General features: G+C 41.9%; 1 protein-coding gene across 3 annotated transcripts in view; it reads right to left on the minus strand.

Moving 5' to 3' along the window:
- The window catches only part of COLQ (collagen like tail subunit of asymmetric acetylcholinesterase), a 38,245-nt gene extending 22,201 nt beyond the window's left edge, over positions 1 to 16,044 (minus strand). For all 3 annotated transcript variants that reach the window (XM_085226278.1, XM_010712832.4, XM_085226277.1), the window contains exons 1-5: positions 15,212 to 16,044; positions 5,458 to 5,570; positions 3,812 to 3,913; positions 1,144 to 1,188; positions 426 to 452 (exon numbers count right to left, since the gene is read on the minus strand). In XM_085226278.1, coding sequence (XP_085082404.1) covers positions 426 to 452; positions 1,144 to 1,188; positions 3,812 to 3,913; positions 5,458 to 5,570; positions 15,212 to 15,488 — 564 coding nt within the window. In that variant the 5' untranslated portion in view covers positions 15,489 to 16,044. The remainder of the gene's footprint in view (positions 1 to 425; positions 453 to 1,143; positions 1,189 to 3,811; positions 3,914 to 5,457; positions 5,571 to 15,211) is intronic.
- Positions 16,045 to 18,118: the final 2,074 nt, after the last annotated feature.

Here is an 18,118-nt window from a genome sequence, read left to right on the forward strand (position 1 = left end):
ATGTTGCATTGGTGCCAAAGCTCTGGAAGTGTAATCATTAATGGCCATTCCTCCATAGGGGCTGTTGGGTCCATCCCGGCTCTGCTTTCAAGCAGTAAAAAGTTTGATTTGGCTTTGTTGGTTTTGTTTATTTTTATCTTTTATGGTAGGCCCTATATACTCCTTCCCTTTTTCAGAGAAGTAGTTCAGGTAATTTTCTACTCTTTTAATTGTCCAGCTGGAGGTAGATGCTCTTATTAATGGAATTAACTTAATTACACCAGCTGTGGCAGCTCTCCAGCCCTGCACCCAGAGCTCCCTGCCACCTCTTGGCTGTTGGAGCAACAGAGGCAGGGTGAACTTCAATAATAGCCAATATATATTCAGTGTTTGCCTGTGTATGTCAAGTGTTGGGCTGGTGTCTGAGGCAGCACCTTCGTCCATACCTTTCTTCCTGGCCTGCCAATCTCCCCCTGCCAGAGAAAGGAATGTGTTAGATATACCACATAGACCACAGAGGCTCTTTAAGTCAATGCATTTATAAAGAGCATTGGGAATATACCTTTGCATTCAGAACTCTTTTTCCAGAAGTAAAATGAGAAGAATTACTTTAATGAAGCCCCTGGACTTTTCCTGCACTCTCAGCCCTTAATCTATGGCCACTTCCTTATCAAGAAAAGCATGCAATTGTGCCCAGCTTCAGGTAGGCATCATCATGGTACAAATGCTTTGCAAGTCTGAAGCCATACACTAATATCTAAACTGCTTTTAACATGAGTTGGCCCACACAACCAGTGTTGTGTGGGAGAGCTCTGTCCCTCACGTCCTCCCTGAGGAGGAGGTGTTTTAAACACAGGCATTAGTAAGAGCATTGACTTGGCACACAAGCTGCTCTTTCACCCACAGTGTAGAGACAAGTAGTTGCCATGAGAAGCCATAAAAAAAATATTTTGAGATTGAAAATCAACATTGGAAGATAAAGCCTTAAATTATAGTTTCAAATCCATCCATAGATTTACATTCAAATAAAGCAAATCCTCACATGTATTTATGTCCCATTATAGACTAAACAGACATGAAAAAAAGTACATGCAACACCCTCTCTCCAATCTTTTTCCTTGACTTCTCAAAACCACACCAAACTTCGTAACAACAGGCACTTACTTTCTCCCCTTTTGGTCCCATTATACCAGGAATTCCTTGTGGACCCTAGGGAGAGAAACAAATGCTGTTATTGGGCTGTATCTGTAAGAAGGCGCCGGGTGGTTGCCTTCCTCCAACCCACAGCCCAGTGGGTGTCAATGAGGAACAATGTAAACCCACAAGGTCAGGGTGTTGAATGTACTATTTGAACACTGTCTCTAAATGCCAGCTCTGTGTCATTTCTGAAGGCAACTGGAGGGTTGCACTGACATGGGAAGTGCAGAGGCATCTCCTAGATAAAGAAAATAGGAAGAAAAAGGACCTAAGGTATAAGAAAGATCATAGAATCATAGAATATCCTTAGTTAGAGGAAACCCACAAGGAAAACTGAGTCCAACTCCTAGCTCTACACCGGACCATCCAAAAATCAGATTCCATGTGTGAAAGTTTTGATCCGGTATTTCTTGAAATCTGTCAGTGTGAGACTATTATCACTGCCCTGGTGCTCAGCCACCCTCTAGTGCAGAACCTTTTTCTGATATCCAACTCTCCTGCTTAAACAAATCCTAAATTTCTAGTTTAACAGGAAACTTAGCTTTAATTTTTTTAGTCTCTGCAGTCTCTTGCTGCTTGGTGCCCAGCCCATACGTAAGCTGTTCAGAAGAAATACTTGTCTTCTGGGAGTGATTTAAAAACCATGAATCTGCACTTCCCATGTATCATGAAGCTGCCTTTCAAAGATAAACAACAGCAACTTTTTGAACATCTTTTCTTACTTCCCTGAAATTATAACTGAATGAAGAGATGCGGCTTTGGGAAGCTGGACATAAATAATGGGCAAGGATGACATAATTTGAAACTCATGGTTAGAAAAGACAAAAAACGTCTTAGAAGTAAAGACTGACCAAGCCTCACACATCTGTTTAAGCCATGAAACATCAACATCATGCCTCTCATGTGAGGCGTATTCCCCTTTCAGAAGATTTCTTAATCCATGGAGACCTTCAATCCCAGCTCAAAAAATAAAATAAAATAAAATAAAAATAAAAATCAGAAAAACAGCATTGTTTCTAGAGTGCTTCAGTCAAGAGATCCCCTTTTGTTTCCGAATGACTAAGGGAAATCCCATAAGCCATCCTGAAAGGAACATTATGTTTACCATACAAATTGCTCACTTTAGGTTTGGAGCCTCGCTGTCTTATACCATGCAAAACATGATGCAAATTGTACATGAGCAGGAGCAAACTGTATCCTCAAATGTAAATTACTCCAATTATTTTAGTTGGCAGAGTTATTTTAGGCTTGCTATAGTGTAAATCATAATGTAGCTAATTATAGTCTGAATCAAATTTAATCTACTTTTTTTCATTTTATGCTAGGTTAAACATGGGAGGAATTACATGCAGAGTCACATCATTATAAATTTATTTATAAATTAATTCTCTTTATTACGACAAATTCACACATTTATAGCAGAAAGCAATTCAGAATTAATTCTTAGATTATTTTTAGTAAAAGTAACATTTATTTTCCCATGACCATTGACATAAGTTTGTTGTTCAGAGGATTACTGGTTCCAACATTATCCTTCTAGAAAGAAACATTCATACTTAAAAATTCCAAAGCTACTTAAAAATTCCATCCTACTGTCTGTGTTGTGATACAATCTGTTGGCCTACTCTATTTAAAAACATTCTTGGAGGAATCACAGATAATTCATTTGTGAGGTTAATTATCATTTGAATCTTGCAGAACAACAGAATGGATATTATGGTTCTCCCCATTCAAATCAGAGATGGTATAAAGAGCTTTTTTTTCAAAAAGACAATCTGGTGAAGACTGAAAAACCAACAGCTTCTTCCACATGTGTTGCAGCTCTAGAAGGTGGCCAGCCATACCACAGGGCTGCTCCATAACTCAGAAGACTTTTCTCAACACTGGGCAATACAAACATTTGTTTTACCATCACTTCTCCATGTCTCCTAATTTACATGCTAAATGTTTTATGTTTTATTCTATATTGGATGGTACAGACTGGAATGAGAAAGCAGGTGGGTGGCATTCTCCTCAATTTGGAGTCTTTTACAGGAAACTCTCCCTTACACATGGAACATTTTCTCAGTAGATTTCAGACCTCCTGCCCTACAGTGTACAAAGTGTAGAAAACGAAGAAGAGATCAAATGGGCTGCCCAGCAAGCTGGGGCAGAGACACACTGGAAGCCCCTACATCTCCTGAGCCCCATCCAAAAGCCCTTCTTTGTCCCTAGCCTGCACTGTAGGTATTTTCCTTTACAGGGAGGTACTCCACAAACCTTTAAGTTCATTGCACCTCAGTTCTGCAGGCTTTCTTCTCATGTAACAAGAGTCTAAAGCAAACAAATAAACCACCAACAAAGAGCCTCAAAAAGAGGTGATGGCACCTCTGGGGATCTTCAGGGTTACTACCCACTGTAAAACTCCATGAAAATGAAAGCTGAATTTGAAACTTGGAATATTCGGGGCAGGGATGAGAACACAAGGTAAAAAACCTACACGATTTATGCATAGTCATGTCAAAATGAAATTAAGCCAGAGCTTGATATGCTTATTAAGCTATAAAAGGCATTTACAGAAAACGTTTAACAGCATTATAAGGACTTTGGAGCGAGTGAGAGAGTACTGTGGTTTGGTCACAAATGCATCACTCACCTGGGGGCCAGGAGGCCCTGCAGGGCAATGTGACTCGGGCAGAGAGGCCTGTGTTGTCTGGAGCTCTTGACACAATTCCTTCATGTCCAGATCAAGCAGCCTCTACGTAAGATAAAATGTACAAGTGAGCACTTACAGAGAACATGGAAAAATACACAGCCACTACAACCTGAAGAGCACTTATTCACTGCCTTATGGAGAAGCCTGTGATTTGTCACGAGGTTATCTTCATGGATGCTTCAACATTATCACTTCAGCATGGTGTTCTGTCCCATGTTTCCTCCTCCTTTTCCAGGCGCGCACCGCAGCTGGGCTATCGCATCTTCCCTGAGCCAGCGTGGGACCCGGGGCTATTCTTAGCCTTGACCCTGCTCCCTCCATCATGCTTCACAAGTGGCAACTCCTCTCCAAAAATAGCAGCTTTGCTCTAATAATACAGCTGCACTCAGAAGGGATATGGGCAGTGTGAACTTCACTCCAGTAGATATCAACCAGGCATTTTTCACTGCTGACCAGAGGCAATTCCCTTAAAGACCAATGGATCTCTAATCATTTGACTTTAAAACTGGGCTTGCATGAGCAAACTGGAATGCTTTTGTCCTATCAGAAAAGATATCTATCTCCCCTAGAAATAAAAACAAGCACTGAGGCAGAAACACTGGGTTAATAAAGTTGCTCTACATCGTCCAAGTGAAAAGCCATTTTCCGGAAAAATTCCAACCATAAACTTCAAAGCACAGAGTCCTCACTGAGAATTTACACAGCTCCCACTTTCCTAGTAACTACTTAATTTAATTATTATTATTATTTTTTTTATGGGGAGATGGTGCCAGGAGTAATTTTATATTCAGATTACTTTCTGGAATATTTGGTTGTGGTCCTAAACTCATCCTCACTGAGGGGCCTGAAGCAATACACCACATTTCCTAAGGGGATCTTTTCTCTGAGTCTTCTTCCCCAGGAAACCATGGCACAGGCAGGAGAGGGTTAGGCAAGGGATGAGAAAGGGAGAGGCAATTAGGTTTTGGGTTGGGGGAATAATACACTGAGCTCAATCTCATTATCTTTGAAGGCAACAGGGGATTTTATGCTGTATTTTTCCTTGGATTAGTTCTCATCAGAAATTTTTCTGATCACTATTTATATAGTGCTTGCGATAATTGCTATATTTGGATATGGTAAATGAAGAGTAGAATTAAGAAATAGGGTTTACTAGTAGGTGAAAAAAATCATTATGTTGGGATGGAAAACATATTGGAGGTATGGTGGCATGTGGTCAAACTGCTGTATCATATGCTCACTGTATACCATGTGCTGTTTATGTTAACATGTATGGATGGATACATACCATATAAAGCAGGAATATCCATATGTGTGTGAGTGAAAAATCCATACCAGCTACTCAAACACACCCTTCATTTTTGCAAAATGGTGGGAATAGATTCCACAGAAGGATTTCAGGACCTTTATATAACAAAGGCAAAAGTGATGCAAAATAGGACTTCTGTAGCCAGATCTGTAGCTCTCACAGCCAGAAGTGTTTGCTGAGTGACACCATGAGGAAGTGCTCAGAAAGGATGTGCCAGTCTTTGTCAAACATCAGAATTCATGTAAGAAGAGGAGGAAGGCCCCTCGGCCACACTTACAGAGCTCCAGTCGTGCCTGAAGCGCGGTGGTGGAAACATGGGCGGCGGCGGCGGGATGAGGAAGCAGCATGCTCTGTGGGTAGGCTGCTTCTTCTGTTCCAAACAAGGGAGATCTGTTCAACACAAACACTCATCCGTTGTCTTGAACACCACAAATATTTCTCACAGAATAAGGTGAGCTTCCATTCCACACCACTCTTCTACATTCTGTGTCCAATGAAGCATCTAAGCAAAAATTTCAGATTCCATGCAGTCCCTCAAATATACAGTGTCCCTCATATTCTGAAGGCTGAGTCCCAAACTCTTAACATGGCTATGAAATAGGCCGATTTTCACAGAATCACCAAGGTTTGAAAAGGCCTCCAAGACCACCCAGTCCAACCATCCAGCTATCACCAGTATTTCCCACTAAACCATGTTCCTCAGTACAACATTTTTTTAAACACCTCTAGGGATGGTGCCTCCACCACCTTCCTGGGCAGCCCATTCCAGCACCAAACCACTCCTTTGAAGAGGTTCTTCCTAACATCCAAACTGAATCTCCCCTGGCGCAACTTGAGGCCATTCCCTCTAGTCCTCTCACTAGTTACACAGGAGAAGAGGCCGATCCCCACCTCCCCCCAAACTCCCTTCAGGCAGTTGTAGAGAGTGATGAGGTCTCCCCTCATCTCCCCTGAGCTTCCTCTTCTCCAGACCAAACAATCCAATTCCCTCAGCCACTCCTCGTAAGAGCTGCACTCCAGACCCCTGACAGCTTCATTGCCTTTCTCTTGAACACACTCCAGGGCCTTTGGAGTATCACTATAAGAACATCTTTCTTGTAGTGAGGGGCCCAAAACTGAACACAGTACTCAAGGTGCAGCCTCACTGAAAAATACCAGATAGCCAATGTTAGGAAATGGGTTGAAATATCTATTTCTCTCTCTCTCACTCTCTCTCTTGTTGTTGTAAAAGTCTATTAGAAACAGCATCTTCTTGTTCCCATCAAATGCAGTAAATATGTATTTGTGTCTGTTGGCTTTTCCTCTGAACACTGGCAGCCAGAACGGGTGTCTGTGAAACGAGGGGTGGCAGGGAGCCAGATACCGTAGAAAGAAAAGCCTATGGTGAAGTATCTGTTATTAATTGAAAATCCCCAAATTAAGTTTATAGGAAGATAAACTTGGCAAAATTCTACATTTGTGTGCGAATCGGTTGCAGGCCTGTTTTTGTCACATCTTAGGGTAAGACAGATTTCTCTAAGGGACAGAGATAAGTCTAGGTTTTCAAATGTCTCAGAAAATGTATTACATCATGTTTCACTACCCACATTCATGGGGACAACATTTCCCCAGTCCTGATGCACAGAAAACAGCTATCCAGATGAGCGTGGTTGTTAGGACCTCAGAGTGGCTGCCCAAGCAGCAGCTCAGGTGCTCCCTCAGCTCACTGGGTGTCAGTAACAGACCCACTGGCGATGGCAGGGGCCACTTCAGGCATGTAGCCACTTGTACCTAGATGCCAGTTGCAGTTGGTTCCACTGATGCCGGGTTAAATCAGACCTTGCCTGTAGAGACAATCTATGGAGAGGGTACAAGGGAATGAATGTCATAAACTTCATTTCAGTTACTTTTCTTAACAAGAATATTTATCTACAAAGTTCCATTTCTTTCCTTTCTCAAGAAAAAAAAATCACCAGAGATTGCTACTGGCACCAGTCTTCAGAAGTGATTTCTGTTATGCAGGCTTTTTCTCTAACAAAACTATTTGAGATGATTCTTTTGAGAGGTGAGACAAATGGTTCACAATAAAGATTCCTCCTGAACTTTTCCTCCCAAGTTTGAACTCAACAAAAAACTTCAGTTCACACACACAATAAAATACAGAAATAAACAATACAGTCTGACCCTGACTTCAGTTACTGTTACACAGCTGTAACAAAGGTCTTGAATTTTAAGCCTACATATTTCTGTGGTTATCTTAATTTTTGGGACTTGTTGCATTGGGACTAAAATGCATATTGTTAAAAAAACAACACGAAGCTTGTAATCTAAAAAAACGTACAACTTGATTATGATATTATCTTAGGCTACATACCAATATCATGCTGTTTCTTAGTAATACATTATTCCATGGTCTAGATCAATTTCAATAAGTTTATTATCATTCAACATGAATAAGAATACCAGAGCTGGTCTGACATGGCTTAATTGCTAAAAGATCACTAACAGTCACTGCAGAAGAAGGTCTGCATTGCTGCAGTTGTAATACCACTTAAAAAATAAAAATAATATAAAAAAAAGAAATTAGGAAATTAAATATTTTGTACTTTAAATATTTTGCAAGGATAAGATTAACTATAAATGTACATCTACAGTTTTAACCATAAACTTACTATGTCCTCATGAGTAAAGTCAAGTTCTGGGTTATAAAATATTGGGATATTCCTTTTCTTAGAATCTAAGCTTGAAATTCTTTGGAACATTTTTTTATTATGAAAACCACTAGAGCTAACAAAGTTGGCAGCAAAATAGCCATCGATTTCCTTGTTAGGCTAGCTGGCTGTAAGCAAATGCAATTTATATTGTTAGGCTCCAGGTCAGCTTTGTTTGCTAAATACAGCTTCATAACACTCTAGTCCCCATCTGTGGAAAAAATCTCAGCCCAAGAATAGGGCTGTCAGTTTTCTGTGAAATGCAAAGGCCCTGCCTACACAGGGAGTTTGTTTACACATCTTGTATGGAAACTGCCCTTCCAACATCTTTGATACCAAAGAAAGTATTCGATAAGAGAAGGAAGACAAAATGAAAAACTCCTTATTGAACTCATCTAAACGGCAGATGGTTTCAGAGAGCATAACAATTAAAATAATCAGCTTTAAAATAGAAGTCTTAAGCATTTTCAAACTAAAATTATTTTTACTGTTCAAAAAGTATTCAATAAAGTGACTACCTCAATTTATAGGTATAGGAGTAGTGGCTGCTTCAAGAAATAAGGTACTTTAGATAGGCTGCTGCACTGTTTCACTGCATTCCTGCAGACTGCTTGTTTTTGGTGCTAGCTGGAAGTCAAAAGCTGTGATGTGAGATAGCCCAAAGCAGAGCCAGAGAAGAGATGGGCACTGCCTGGGCCATCCAGAGCAAGGCCCTTGCCCTCCTAGAGCTGATCCTAGAGCTAACCTAACATTGCAAACCCCTGTGGCTACTACAGAGGTAACAGAGAGAAGTGCTGCACCAGGTTCAGCATAGATTTACAGGATTCCATTGCAATAAATGGTATGTAAACTGGGAAAGTGACCTCTGCGCTGCAAACACGAAGGTGTAGGCAAGCTGGATCAAGGACAGTGGCAGGATAAAAGGGCATGGCATGAAAAAAATATTTAACATGTGTTTCCCTCCCTATTTACAGCCACATTCATCTCACAAACCCTGACCAGAAGCCGAGCTGCTTTCCAAAGCCGTGTCCCCAGTAGCTGCACAATGCCCTGCCCGTTCACTGGCTGGCATGGCCAGCCCACCGGAGACCTCTGGCCACTGACACCCAGCCCCAAGTGCTTCCTCACTTGGATGATGGTCAGAATTAATAATAGCTGAGCTGGTCAGATGAGTTAGTTAACGAATGTGGGCTTGTCCGGTTGAAACTGAGAGCTCATCTGTTTTGCTGCTGTTCATTCAGGCTCCTCTCAACTGCCTTGCAAGGATGGCAGCTCGCCACAGGCAGTGGCCATCAGGTGTTACTCTGTGTATCTATCGCAAGGTGACCACTTCTTCCCTTTGAAATCAGAAAACATTAAGAGCTGCCAAAGTGCTCGTTCCCAGGGCAGAGAGCAGCAAGAGGAGGCGCGGGTGAAGGTGGGCAGGTAGAGCTGGGATGCTCCAGACATGAGCTCATGTCTGGAGCTGGGTCAGACAGCTGGGCTCAGGAACAGGTTACATCTCTCTGTCCTCATGAACATAAGCCTTATGGCCTAAATATACCCTTTCCTATGTATCAGGTGATGTAAATATAGCAATGAAATGCAGCAAGTCTACAGCTTATGCACTGATATCTGTGCTGCAGGAGCTACAGGATGGAGCTATCTCCCCACCCCCTTCGATGAAACAATACATACTCCAGCAACTGATAGAAATATGAAAATACTGTGTCAGAAATCCTTATCTCCAAGGTGTCTACCAGTTGTGGCAGAAGTTACATGCATTTACCGGCTGCCACACAGACTGAAGCTGTCATAATAAATAATTAAATAGAGATGTTTAAAATGAGCTGGTGCTCAAAAACTCTTGCAGATAGCGTGGACTCTGGCATGCTGCCTAGTCAGTACTCACTCAGACAGTTTGGGTTTGTTTCTATTGGCTTCCACTTGCTGAGGTCCAGGGCTCTAGACACAGCTCACAGATGCTGGCAGCTCTATATGCTTTTTTCCATGCATGAGAAGTTGATGCACAGAGAAGTCAAGCAACACCCCCGCAATCATGGATGACTTGATAACAGAACCAGAATGAGAGTTTCAGTCCTGTCAAATGCAATACTTCATCCCAATAATTTTATGAATCAATTATAAAACTCAATTTCTTGCCACACTAGAATGATGTTACAAATACATTCAGTATTAAAGAGCTTAGTACCATCTCTAGAAAAGCCTGAAGCCCTAAGTCTTCATGCAAGATGGCTGCTGTGTCAGACTTCTGCCTGCTATTCACTGTCACATATTCCTCTCCCACTTTATCTGTGAGATCAGTAGCACCAGAGCAGACACGAGTGCCATCCCTCTCCATTTGAAAGACTGCAGGGCTAGCATGGATCAGAAGTGTGCTTGACTTTGATGTTGGCTCACTGTGTGTTCAGACAGTGCCAGACAATCCATTGGGGGACATGGATGTTGCTGTACACTCTGAAAGATACCAGAGAAATGCTTTCAAATTCCTGTTAGAAACTTTGATACCATGGACTACATTAATTCCTTGTGACTGCCTCACAGCAACAGAATCACAGCCCAGATGACTTTATTCCCTGGCCTTTCACAAAGAAATAGCTCTGGTTGACATGGTGTTGCAAAAAATCATGGCTTTGTAGGTTGGAGAGACTAAAGAGTCCACTGACACTTTTCCATAGGCAGAAGAAAACTGAAACTGCAGCCCTGCCTTCTTTAAGTGAAGCATCTCCATATATTTGCATGCAAGCCTGGATACATATATATGGCAAAAACAAGCAACAGCTGCTTTTCTCTTTCCACCCACTCTGACAGTCCTCTTTTGCACTCTTCCTATACCCATCTTATCCCTACATCCATCTTCTATTCCAAATCCTCTCTTCCCATATAGTTGCCTGCATACAAAAAGCATTCCCCTGATACCCTTTTCATTAAGGAGATGATTCCTTGGAGAAGAGAAGAAGCACATTTAGGATACTTTCTGTGAATTCCTATTGGCTTTTTCTCCCTCTCCTATTTCTGATCCTTCTCAAAGAATTCCCCTTGAGGACTGAAATGGCTTTTCCCATTTTCTTCTACCTACTATGCTACAGCATAAAATAGGTTAGCAAAGCCTCCATTGCTAAAAAATGCAATGATCTATAAAACATTCAACACACTTTCCATTTTAGCCAGTACACTGTAAATTTTCTTTCTTTGTGCACATCTCACCCCTATGGTTTCCACGCTGCCCTGTGTGCCCAGCACTGCCAGCCAAAACAGCACCATGCCAATTCCTGTGCTCACATCTGCCCCAGGTGGCAGAACTTGTTCACCCCAAACAAATCTGAGGTGCCCTCTCCAGGGGAACTTCTGTAGCCTGAAGCCAGACACCTGCTTTGCTTGTAACACAAGGCATGTCCCACAGAAATAAAATTGAACTGGCCTCCAGCTTGTCCCATCTGCCAGTACTTCGGGAGTCCCGGTTTGGTATTTCAGGATGCTTATCAGCTTACCACTAGAAGCCAGCTGTGCTGACCTTTTATATTAAACCAGGGTGAAATAGGAACGCCTGGTCCTTTGACATGATCACCTGCATTTCTTGCAGTAAATGAAGGTTCATGATACTCATCCTAAGCAGCAAATAGCTGAGCCCTTTCTATTTGCATTTTAGCCAATTTTGTTATTATTATTATTTTTTTTTACAATTTGTGTTTTTTCAGTCAGTAATTCAGATTCAAATAGGCTGTGCCCAGCAGAGCCCAGAGCTCCCTTCTTTTGGGAAAGCAGAGACAAAGGCAGAGAAGGTGTTAGGAACACTGCCAGTAACATTCAGTCCCGTTCCATTTGTTTAAATTAATCAACCATACTTTTTTCATAAGGTTTTGTGTTGATATTGATCTCAGGAAAAAAAAAAAAAAATCAATCAAGTGATAAATTTGTATGATACATAAAAGGAAGTTTGGGTCAGAAGAAGCAGAGATATTGCTCTTCTCCAGCTCCTGGAGGTATATCAAATACTTTCTGTCTCCATGCAAAGCCCAAGAAACCTGCAGCACGGATGAGCAGAAAAGGGGAAACGGAAGGAGAGGATCAGAGAATCATAGAATTGTTTGAGTTGGAAGGAACTTGCAAAGGTCACCTACTCCAACTCTCTGTATCTGTGCAGTGCCCCATCTAGCCTGACCTTGAACATCTCCAGGAATGGGGCTTCTACCAACTCTGTGGGCAACCTATTCCAGTACCTCACCATCCTCACTGTAAGAAACTTCTTCCTTCTACTCAATCTAAATCTCCACTCCTTTAGTTTGAAGCTATAACCCCTTGCCTTGTCACAACAGATCCTTCTTAAAGATCCTGTCCTCTACCTTCTTACAGCCTCCCTTTAGATACTGAGGGGCTTCTCTCACATCTCCCTGGAGCTTTGTCTTCACCACAGCTATGTGCTTAAGTGTGTTATAATGTTGTACTATTAATCCCTACAGCACTTTCCTTGAAATGATGCTTCAGCACCAGGAGAATCACTGTTTGGTGCTGACATTGCATTCAAAATACTTCTAGGAGCAACGATGCGCTGTTGCTTGAGTCTGATGGGACTATAACATGGAGTTGGCAGCAAAATGATGCAGGTTGTTATTCTTTCTCTAGTTATTCTACATATGTGCTTCTCCTACCAGTTGTTTCTATCAGCCTTACAGTTAACAGCTTGTGACATGTGATCACTTATATTTGTGACCTAATGATATAGAAAGATGTGTGAGAACAGAAACGCCAGTAGTTTCAGCCCAGAGGTTTTCAGATACATTTGGAAAACACTAATCTGTAATCTTCCAATAGTAGGAAATACAAAACATTGCTGAAGAACATCTTTGCTGTCGATTGTGGTTTGTTTTAGAGTTTGCAAGTATAGTGCTGAAATCTATTCTTTAAATGCAAAATTACATCCTGGAGCCAGATTCAAATAATTAAATCAGCTGACAGTCACAGAGTATTTGAAAAATCATTAAAACATCTGAGAATTTAAATGGAATTAATTCACCTTCTGTACACACTGTGAAATTTCTACTAGAAAATAGAGAACTAACTAGAGAATTTAGCAGGCTGTGAGGAGTGGAGCCCAGCAGTAGCTCATATCAAGGCCTGCCCATATCATAAACTACTGCTGCCTGAAATATATTTGGCCAGAAAACAAGCCTGCCAGCCTCAAGCACACTCTCTACTTTGGCACTATACCACCCTGAGAGTTACACCTTTACATGTGGCACTACTGCTCTAAATTACTCCTCCTTATCTGCAATTATTGTTATTCTATCTTGACTGGTGCAGATTTAAGGACTCAATGAGTTTTTGTATTCCCTGCTACACAGCTGAGTTGCTGATGAAATATAAAGGTACACTTTTTCCCCAAAGAACTGGTGCTGACAACCCCAGGCTATTCATTTCCTTTCTACTCCCTATTTTCTCGTCCACTACATTGCCACAAGATACACGAACTTTTCCCCTTGGAAGGACCTACTCCCTAGGCTGGTTTTTGCCTTTTTTTTTGTTTGTTTGTTTTTTAAAATGATAACAATTTGTATGTCTGGGCACTGAAGTATATTTCACAGGAGAAAAATCACTGCATAGGAAAGGCCAGGCCACGCGAGCATTAGAGAGACGAACTTTGTGTTTGTCTGGCTGGAGTCTACTAGCTTCAAGGAAAGATAAAGCCCTTCAAAACAATTTTTGAGGTCTAACAACTCACATGTTATTACAAGGCCATTTCTCATCAGAGAAAATAAGTTTTGATGGTTTCTGTACCTCAGCATTAATATGAACCTTATGGAGAAATCCTACCCAACAAAATAGAGATGATAACAAATGAAAATGCTTTTTAGCATTGCAGAGAACTCAGCAAAAAAACATACCAGTTCCTTGAGGTTTGACAGATGGATTTAGTTGTTTTTTAAGGGATGCCTTTTTTCAAGCACTAGGCTTTCCTAGATGCTATCTTAAAAGCTATCTGAAATGACTGCGGAAATCTAATGGCTATGTTATTAAATGCTATAGGGCTTTTCCCCAGATGATGACTGCACTACCCTTTGGCCCACAGAATCTTATTATTCAAATATTTCTAAGTGAATGATCTGTTCAAACCACTGGGGGTAAAATACAGTGTGTTAGATCCGTATTTGCTTAAACAAACAAACAACCAAACAGGTGAAATCACTCAGATCACTACTGCAGTTCAATCCAGAAATCTGTTGTCCTGCACAAGCTGTCCTGCTGATCATTGTTCTCTGTCAGAATCATAGAATCATCAAGGTTGGAACAGACCACTAAGATCATCCAGTCCAACCACCAACCCATCCCCACCATGCCCACTAACCATGTCCCTCAGTGCCACAAATGCCTTGAGTATAAACAACTTGGCTGTGGTAACACAGAAACATGAGAGAGACGGAGAGAGAAAGATCACGCACCTTTAACTCTATGTCTAAAGTTGATTTTATGTACAGTTTTGGAGTGTGCACCCTTTTGGAGGCTGTCTTAATGTCAGAAACACTGGGAGGATCTGAAGGCAAAACTGATGCCTCCCTACAAGTCTCACCTGAACCATCCCAAATTTGACGCGAAAGAAATCTAGGATTCTAGTTAGAGGCCTCTTTCAGCTATAAATACTCTGCCACAACATGATGAGAGTTCCTCCAAGCAGAGATGGGGCTGGAGTTCTCATTCCCCTTCTCCTTCCTTTGCACAGAACGTGGGTAGAAGGGAGTCTTGCTGACCACACTGTAAAACCTGCTAAGTGGGATTTGCAGTGCCCTGGCTCAGCTGACAACTAATTTGCTTTGCCTTTGCCTAGCAGGGATTTTCCATGCAGTGGACACTTGTTTGCTATGTGAGCCATCCGAATATTTGTTAGTGTCATAGCCAGAGCCAGATGATGTTTATTCTGCTAACATCCAGTTGAGCTCCAGCAGCACTCATTGAGGTCAGGGCTTTATTTATAGAAGCAGATATACATTGAGATTCATTTTTTTTTCCCTTGCTGTAATCCACCTACGATCACCCAGAATAGAAAGAAACAGGCAGACGTGCAAGTAATATATTAATTGGGCCAGGTCCTCTGGCAGCACGCATTAGTGCAGCACCAAACCAGTGGGAGAAAAAGCATTTTAATGTGGCTGGGGCTTCTCTCTGTTATTTCTCACTGGGAAGGGAAGGGCATAAAACCAGAAATAATAAAACAAAAGCCACCAAGCAAGAAATACGTCCCAGATCTGCAAGGGAATTTGTCACTCCTATGCTCTCGGTTGCTGGGAAGTGCAAGAAGCAGCGTGCAGGTCCGAAGGAGGCAAAGCAAAGAGACTAAAAGGAATTTACCTGCTGAGAGTGAGAAGGCATTGTCAGCGTAGGGGCTCTGAGAGAAAGCCCAGCAGGAGAGAAGCTGCAGGTACAGTCCCCAGGTGGCCATGCTGAGGGTGGACATGCTGCCAGCCGCGGGCACGGCGAGCTGCGGGCTCTGCTCTGCCTCCTGCTCGCTTCCTCTTCCTCGCCGGCCGCGCGTCTGTGCGGCTGTGTGGCTGCGTGTGTGCACGGCTCTCGCCCGCTCCCTCTCTCGCCGTGCCTTCAGGAAGAAGGAATGCCAACCATTTCCCATTCACTCTTCTCCTTACACTAGGCACGGTTATATTTAACTCCCGCGCTGGATCAGTTGCCCCCATTGTGGATGTTAGCTGCTAAAACGGTGGCGGGGGGGATTCTGTTTGGGTCACAGAAGCAAAAAGGCACTTTGGATGATAATAATAACAAGCTGGAAAGAGAGAGATTATCAGCTGGACTATAAACGGCATCTGTTGGTGCCGTCGACCAGACACCGACGTCAGGAGGGCTAAAATCCCTGAATGATCATCTTCTACAGGTCGCTAATTGCCTTAATGAGCGAGACGAGCAGTGATCTGATGTGTTTATGGAAGGCAGTGCTTTGCAGTCACACACAGAGCTGAGTGATACCACTGAGGGTCTGCAGCCACAGAGCAGATCAGTATTTGGTGCTATAAGTGAAGATGCCAGCATCCCTACTAGTGAGGCATTGTACGACTGCAAGGAGTGCACTGACAGCATGCAACAGGTGAGAGAAGCTATACAAGTATCAGTACAGATTGGCTGAAATGCAGTCAGCTCTGCAGCAATGGCAGCACCACTGGGAGAAAACAAAACTCACATTTTTGGAAAAGCAACCCATGCCTTTGTCACCTGCATGGCAGTCTGAGGTCTCTCTGGTGTCCAGCCAGCAAGGCTTTGCAAATAAGCTTCCATAATGAGAATAAGAGGTTAGAAGATGAATGAACAATGGAAAAAAGTCCTCGAAATGCAAAAGATTCACCTCTGAAAATGTTTGACCAGCTCAACACTCATTCGAAGCAGTGACTGAGTAATTTCAAATCCCTCTGAAATCTTCCTGCAGTCTTGTAGAAACTGAAAACTTGGTAGAAGTTTGCAGTACAAAATACATTGCTTGAAAAGGAAATTAATGAATCCAATAGTGCCATGAAGAATCAAGATCAGACAGTAGGAGACATATTTTTCCCTTCTTCCACCACTCCGTTATCAGCTTGTGTACTTCGGTCTTTGAACTAGAATGGAAATGCATGATCAGGTAAAAAAAAATAATGCAGTGACATCTTGCGTAAAGAATAGTGCAAGGATTTCCATCACAAACTACATTCACCCTTGTGACACAAAATAAGGAAGGGACAAGGAAAATATTTCTTCCTCACAAGGACAAGTGCTTCCTGAAATGGCCAGAAGCAATACAGAAAACCAGGGCTGCTGCTGAACTCCAAAAGAAGTCAACTTTGAAGTCATTTTTCAATAGAAACGTTTGTTCCATCTGTTCTTCAGTGAGGAAACCTGATTGAAAATAGATGTTTTGTCAGCTTTCTTCTCGTTTTTTGACTTAACATCTCCACCACTCCAAAGCCTGAGCCTGCTTTACTCAAACCAACTCAGTCAATGCCAGATATCCTTCTGTAGGCGCACACCTGAGGCAAACACACCATCTTCCAAAAGAAAGCCTGAAAGCAGACGTTCAGATTTAGATTTGAAGAGATCTCTTTGTTTGATGTAGCTGTAGTTCACCATAGTTTTTAGGGGAACTACCATGAGGTCATCAGAAAGAAGAGCCCTTGTTGCAATCAGCAGGTGCAGGTGTTTGTTTTGCTTTTAAGGCATCACCCTTACCAGCTGAAATTGCTGGCAAAGCTGCTGAGAGTTTCAGCTGGAGAAGAATGAAGTCGATTAGAAATAAAGCAGACAGTAGCTGTATGCTTTTTGATATGACTTTGTGATAATTGGCACTCCACAGTAGATGGCAAGGACACACACACACACAGGGCTGCTTCCTGGCCTCTGGGGCATTGGCTCACGTGACAGAGATGATCCCAAGGAGAAGTGCTACCACATAGCAACATGTCTTACGCTGTGTGAGAAGCTTGACAGATGTATGTTTTTCAGCCCCTGAGCTATCTATGCTCTGTGAACCTGCTGCTCAGCCAAGCAGTTCATGCCTTTATTATTCCCATGGGCTCATAAAGTCAATGGAAAGCTTCTGCTCCCTTCAGAGGGAGCTGCATGACATAGTGAAGGCCACTGCTCTGAGAACAGAAGTCCTTGTCTCTATCATGCATATGGTAATTAATTATGTTTCTATCTTCCTTCTATATTCACTGCAACTGCTATCAGCATTGAAGGGAAGATCCACATTAACGTGATTAACATGATTTAACATTGAGGATCCTATAAATTTTTTTGAATAAGAAGAATCTTTTTCTTCTTTATGAAATTATTCAATTTCTAGGAAAAAGAGGAGTGTGTACTACATGATTTGTACTTGTGTCTCACCAGAACTGTTGCTTTAATGCCAGTAGTGCTCATCAAATAGAACGCCATGTTTTCAGTAGGACTTCTATTTTAGATACTGTTAGCTTAAGAAAGAAACACAGGACAGTACAGACACCATGTGGTTTCCAAGTCTTATGAGATACCACCATGGCCTAAAGTAAGAACAATGTTTGGAAGACTTGGCTTAAAAATCTTTCAACTGCAAGAATCCCAGAAACCAAAATCATCTCCAGTCTGATATTCAAAAAAATGGAATGCCATAGTGTTATTACAGAGAATCAACTGCAGTTTTAAAAATCCTATTTTGAGTAGATGCCATAACAGCTAATAAAATATCAAAAGCCAACTAGCATTTACATATATATTCACATTTAAAGCCTGACCACT

The sequence above is a fragment of the Meleagris gallopavo genome, chromosome 6, assembly GCF_905368555.1.
Source record: "Meleagris gallopavo chromosome 6, MGAL_WU_HG_1.1, whole genome shotgun sequence".
Taxonomy (NCBI): Eukaryota; Metazoa; Chordata; class Aves; order Galliformes; family Phasianidae; genus Meleagris; species Meleagris gallopavo.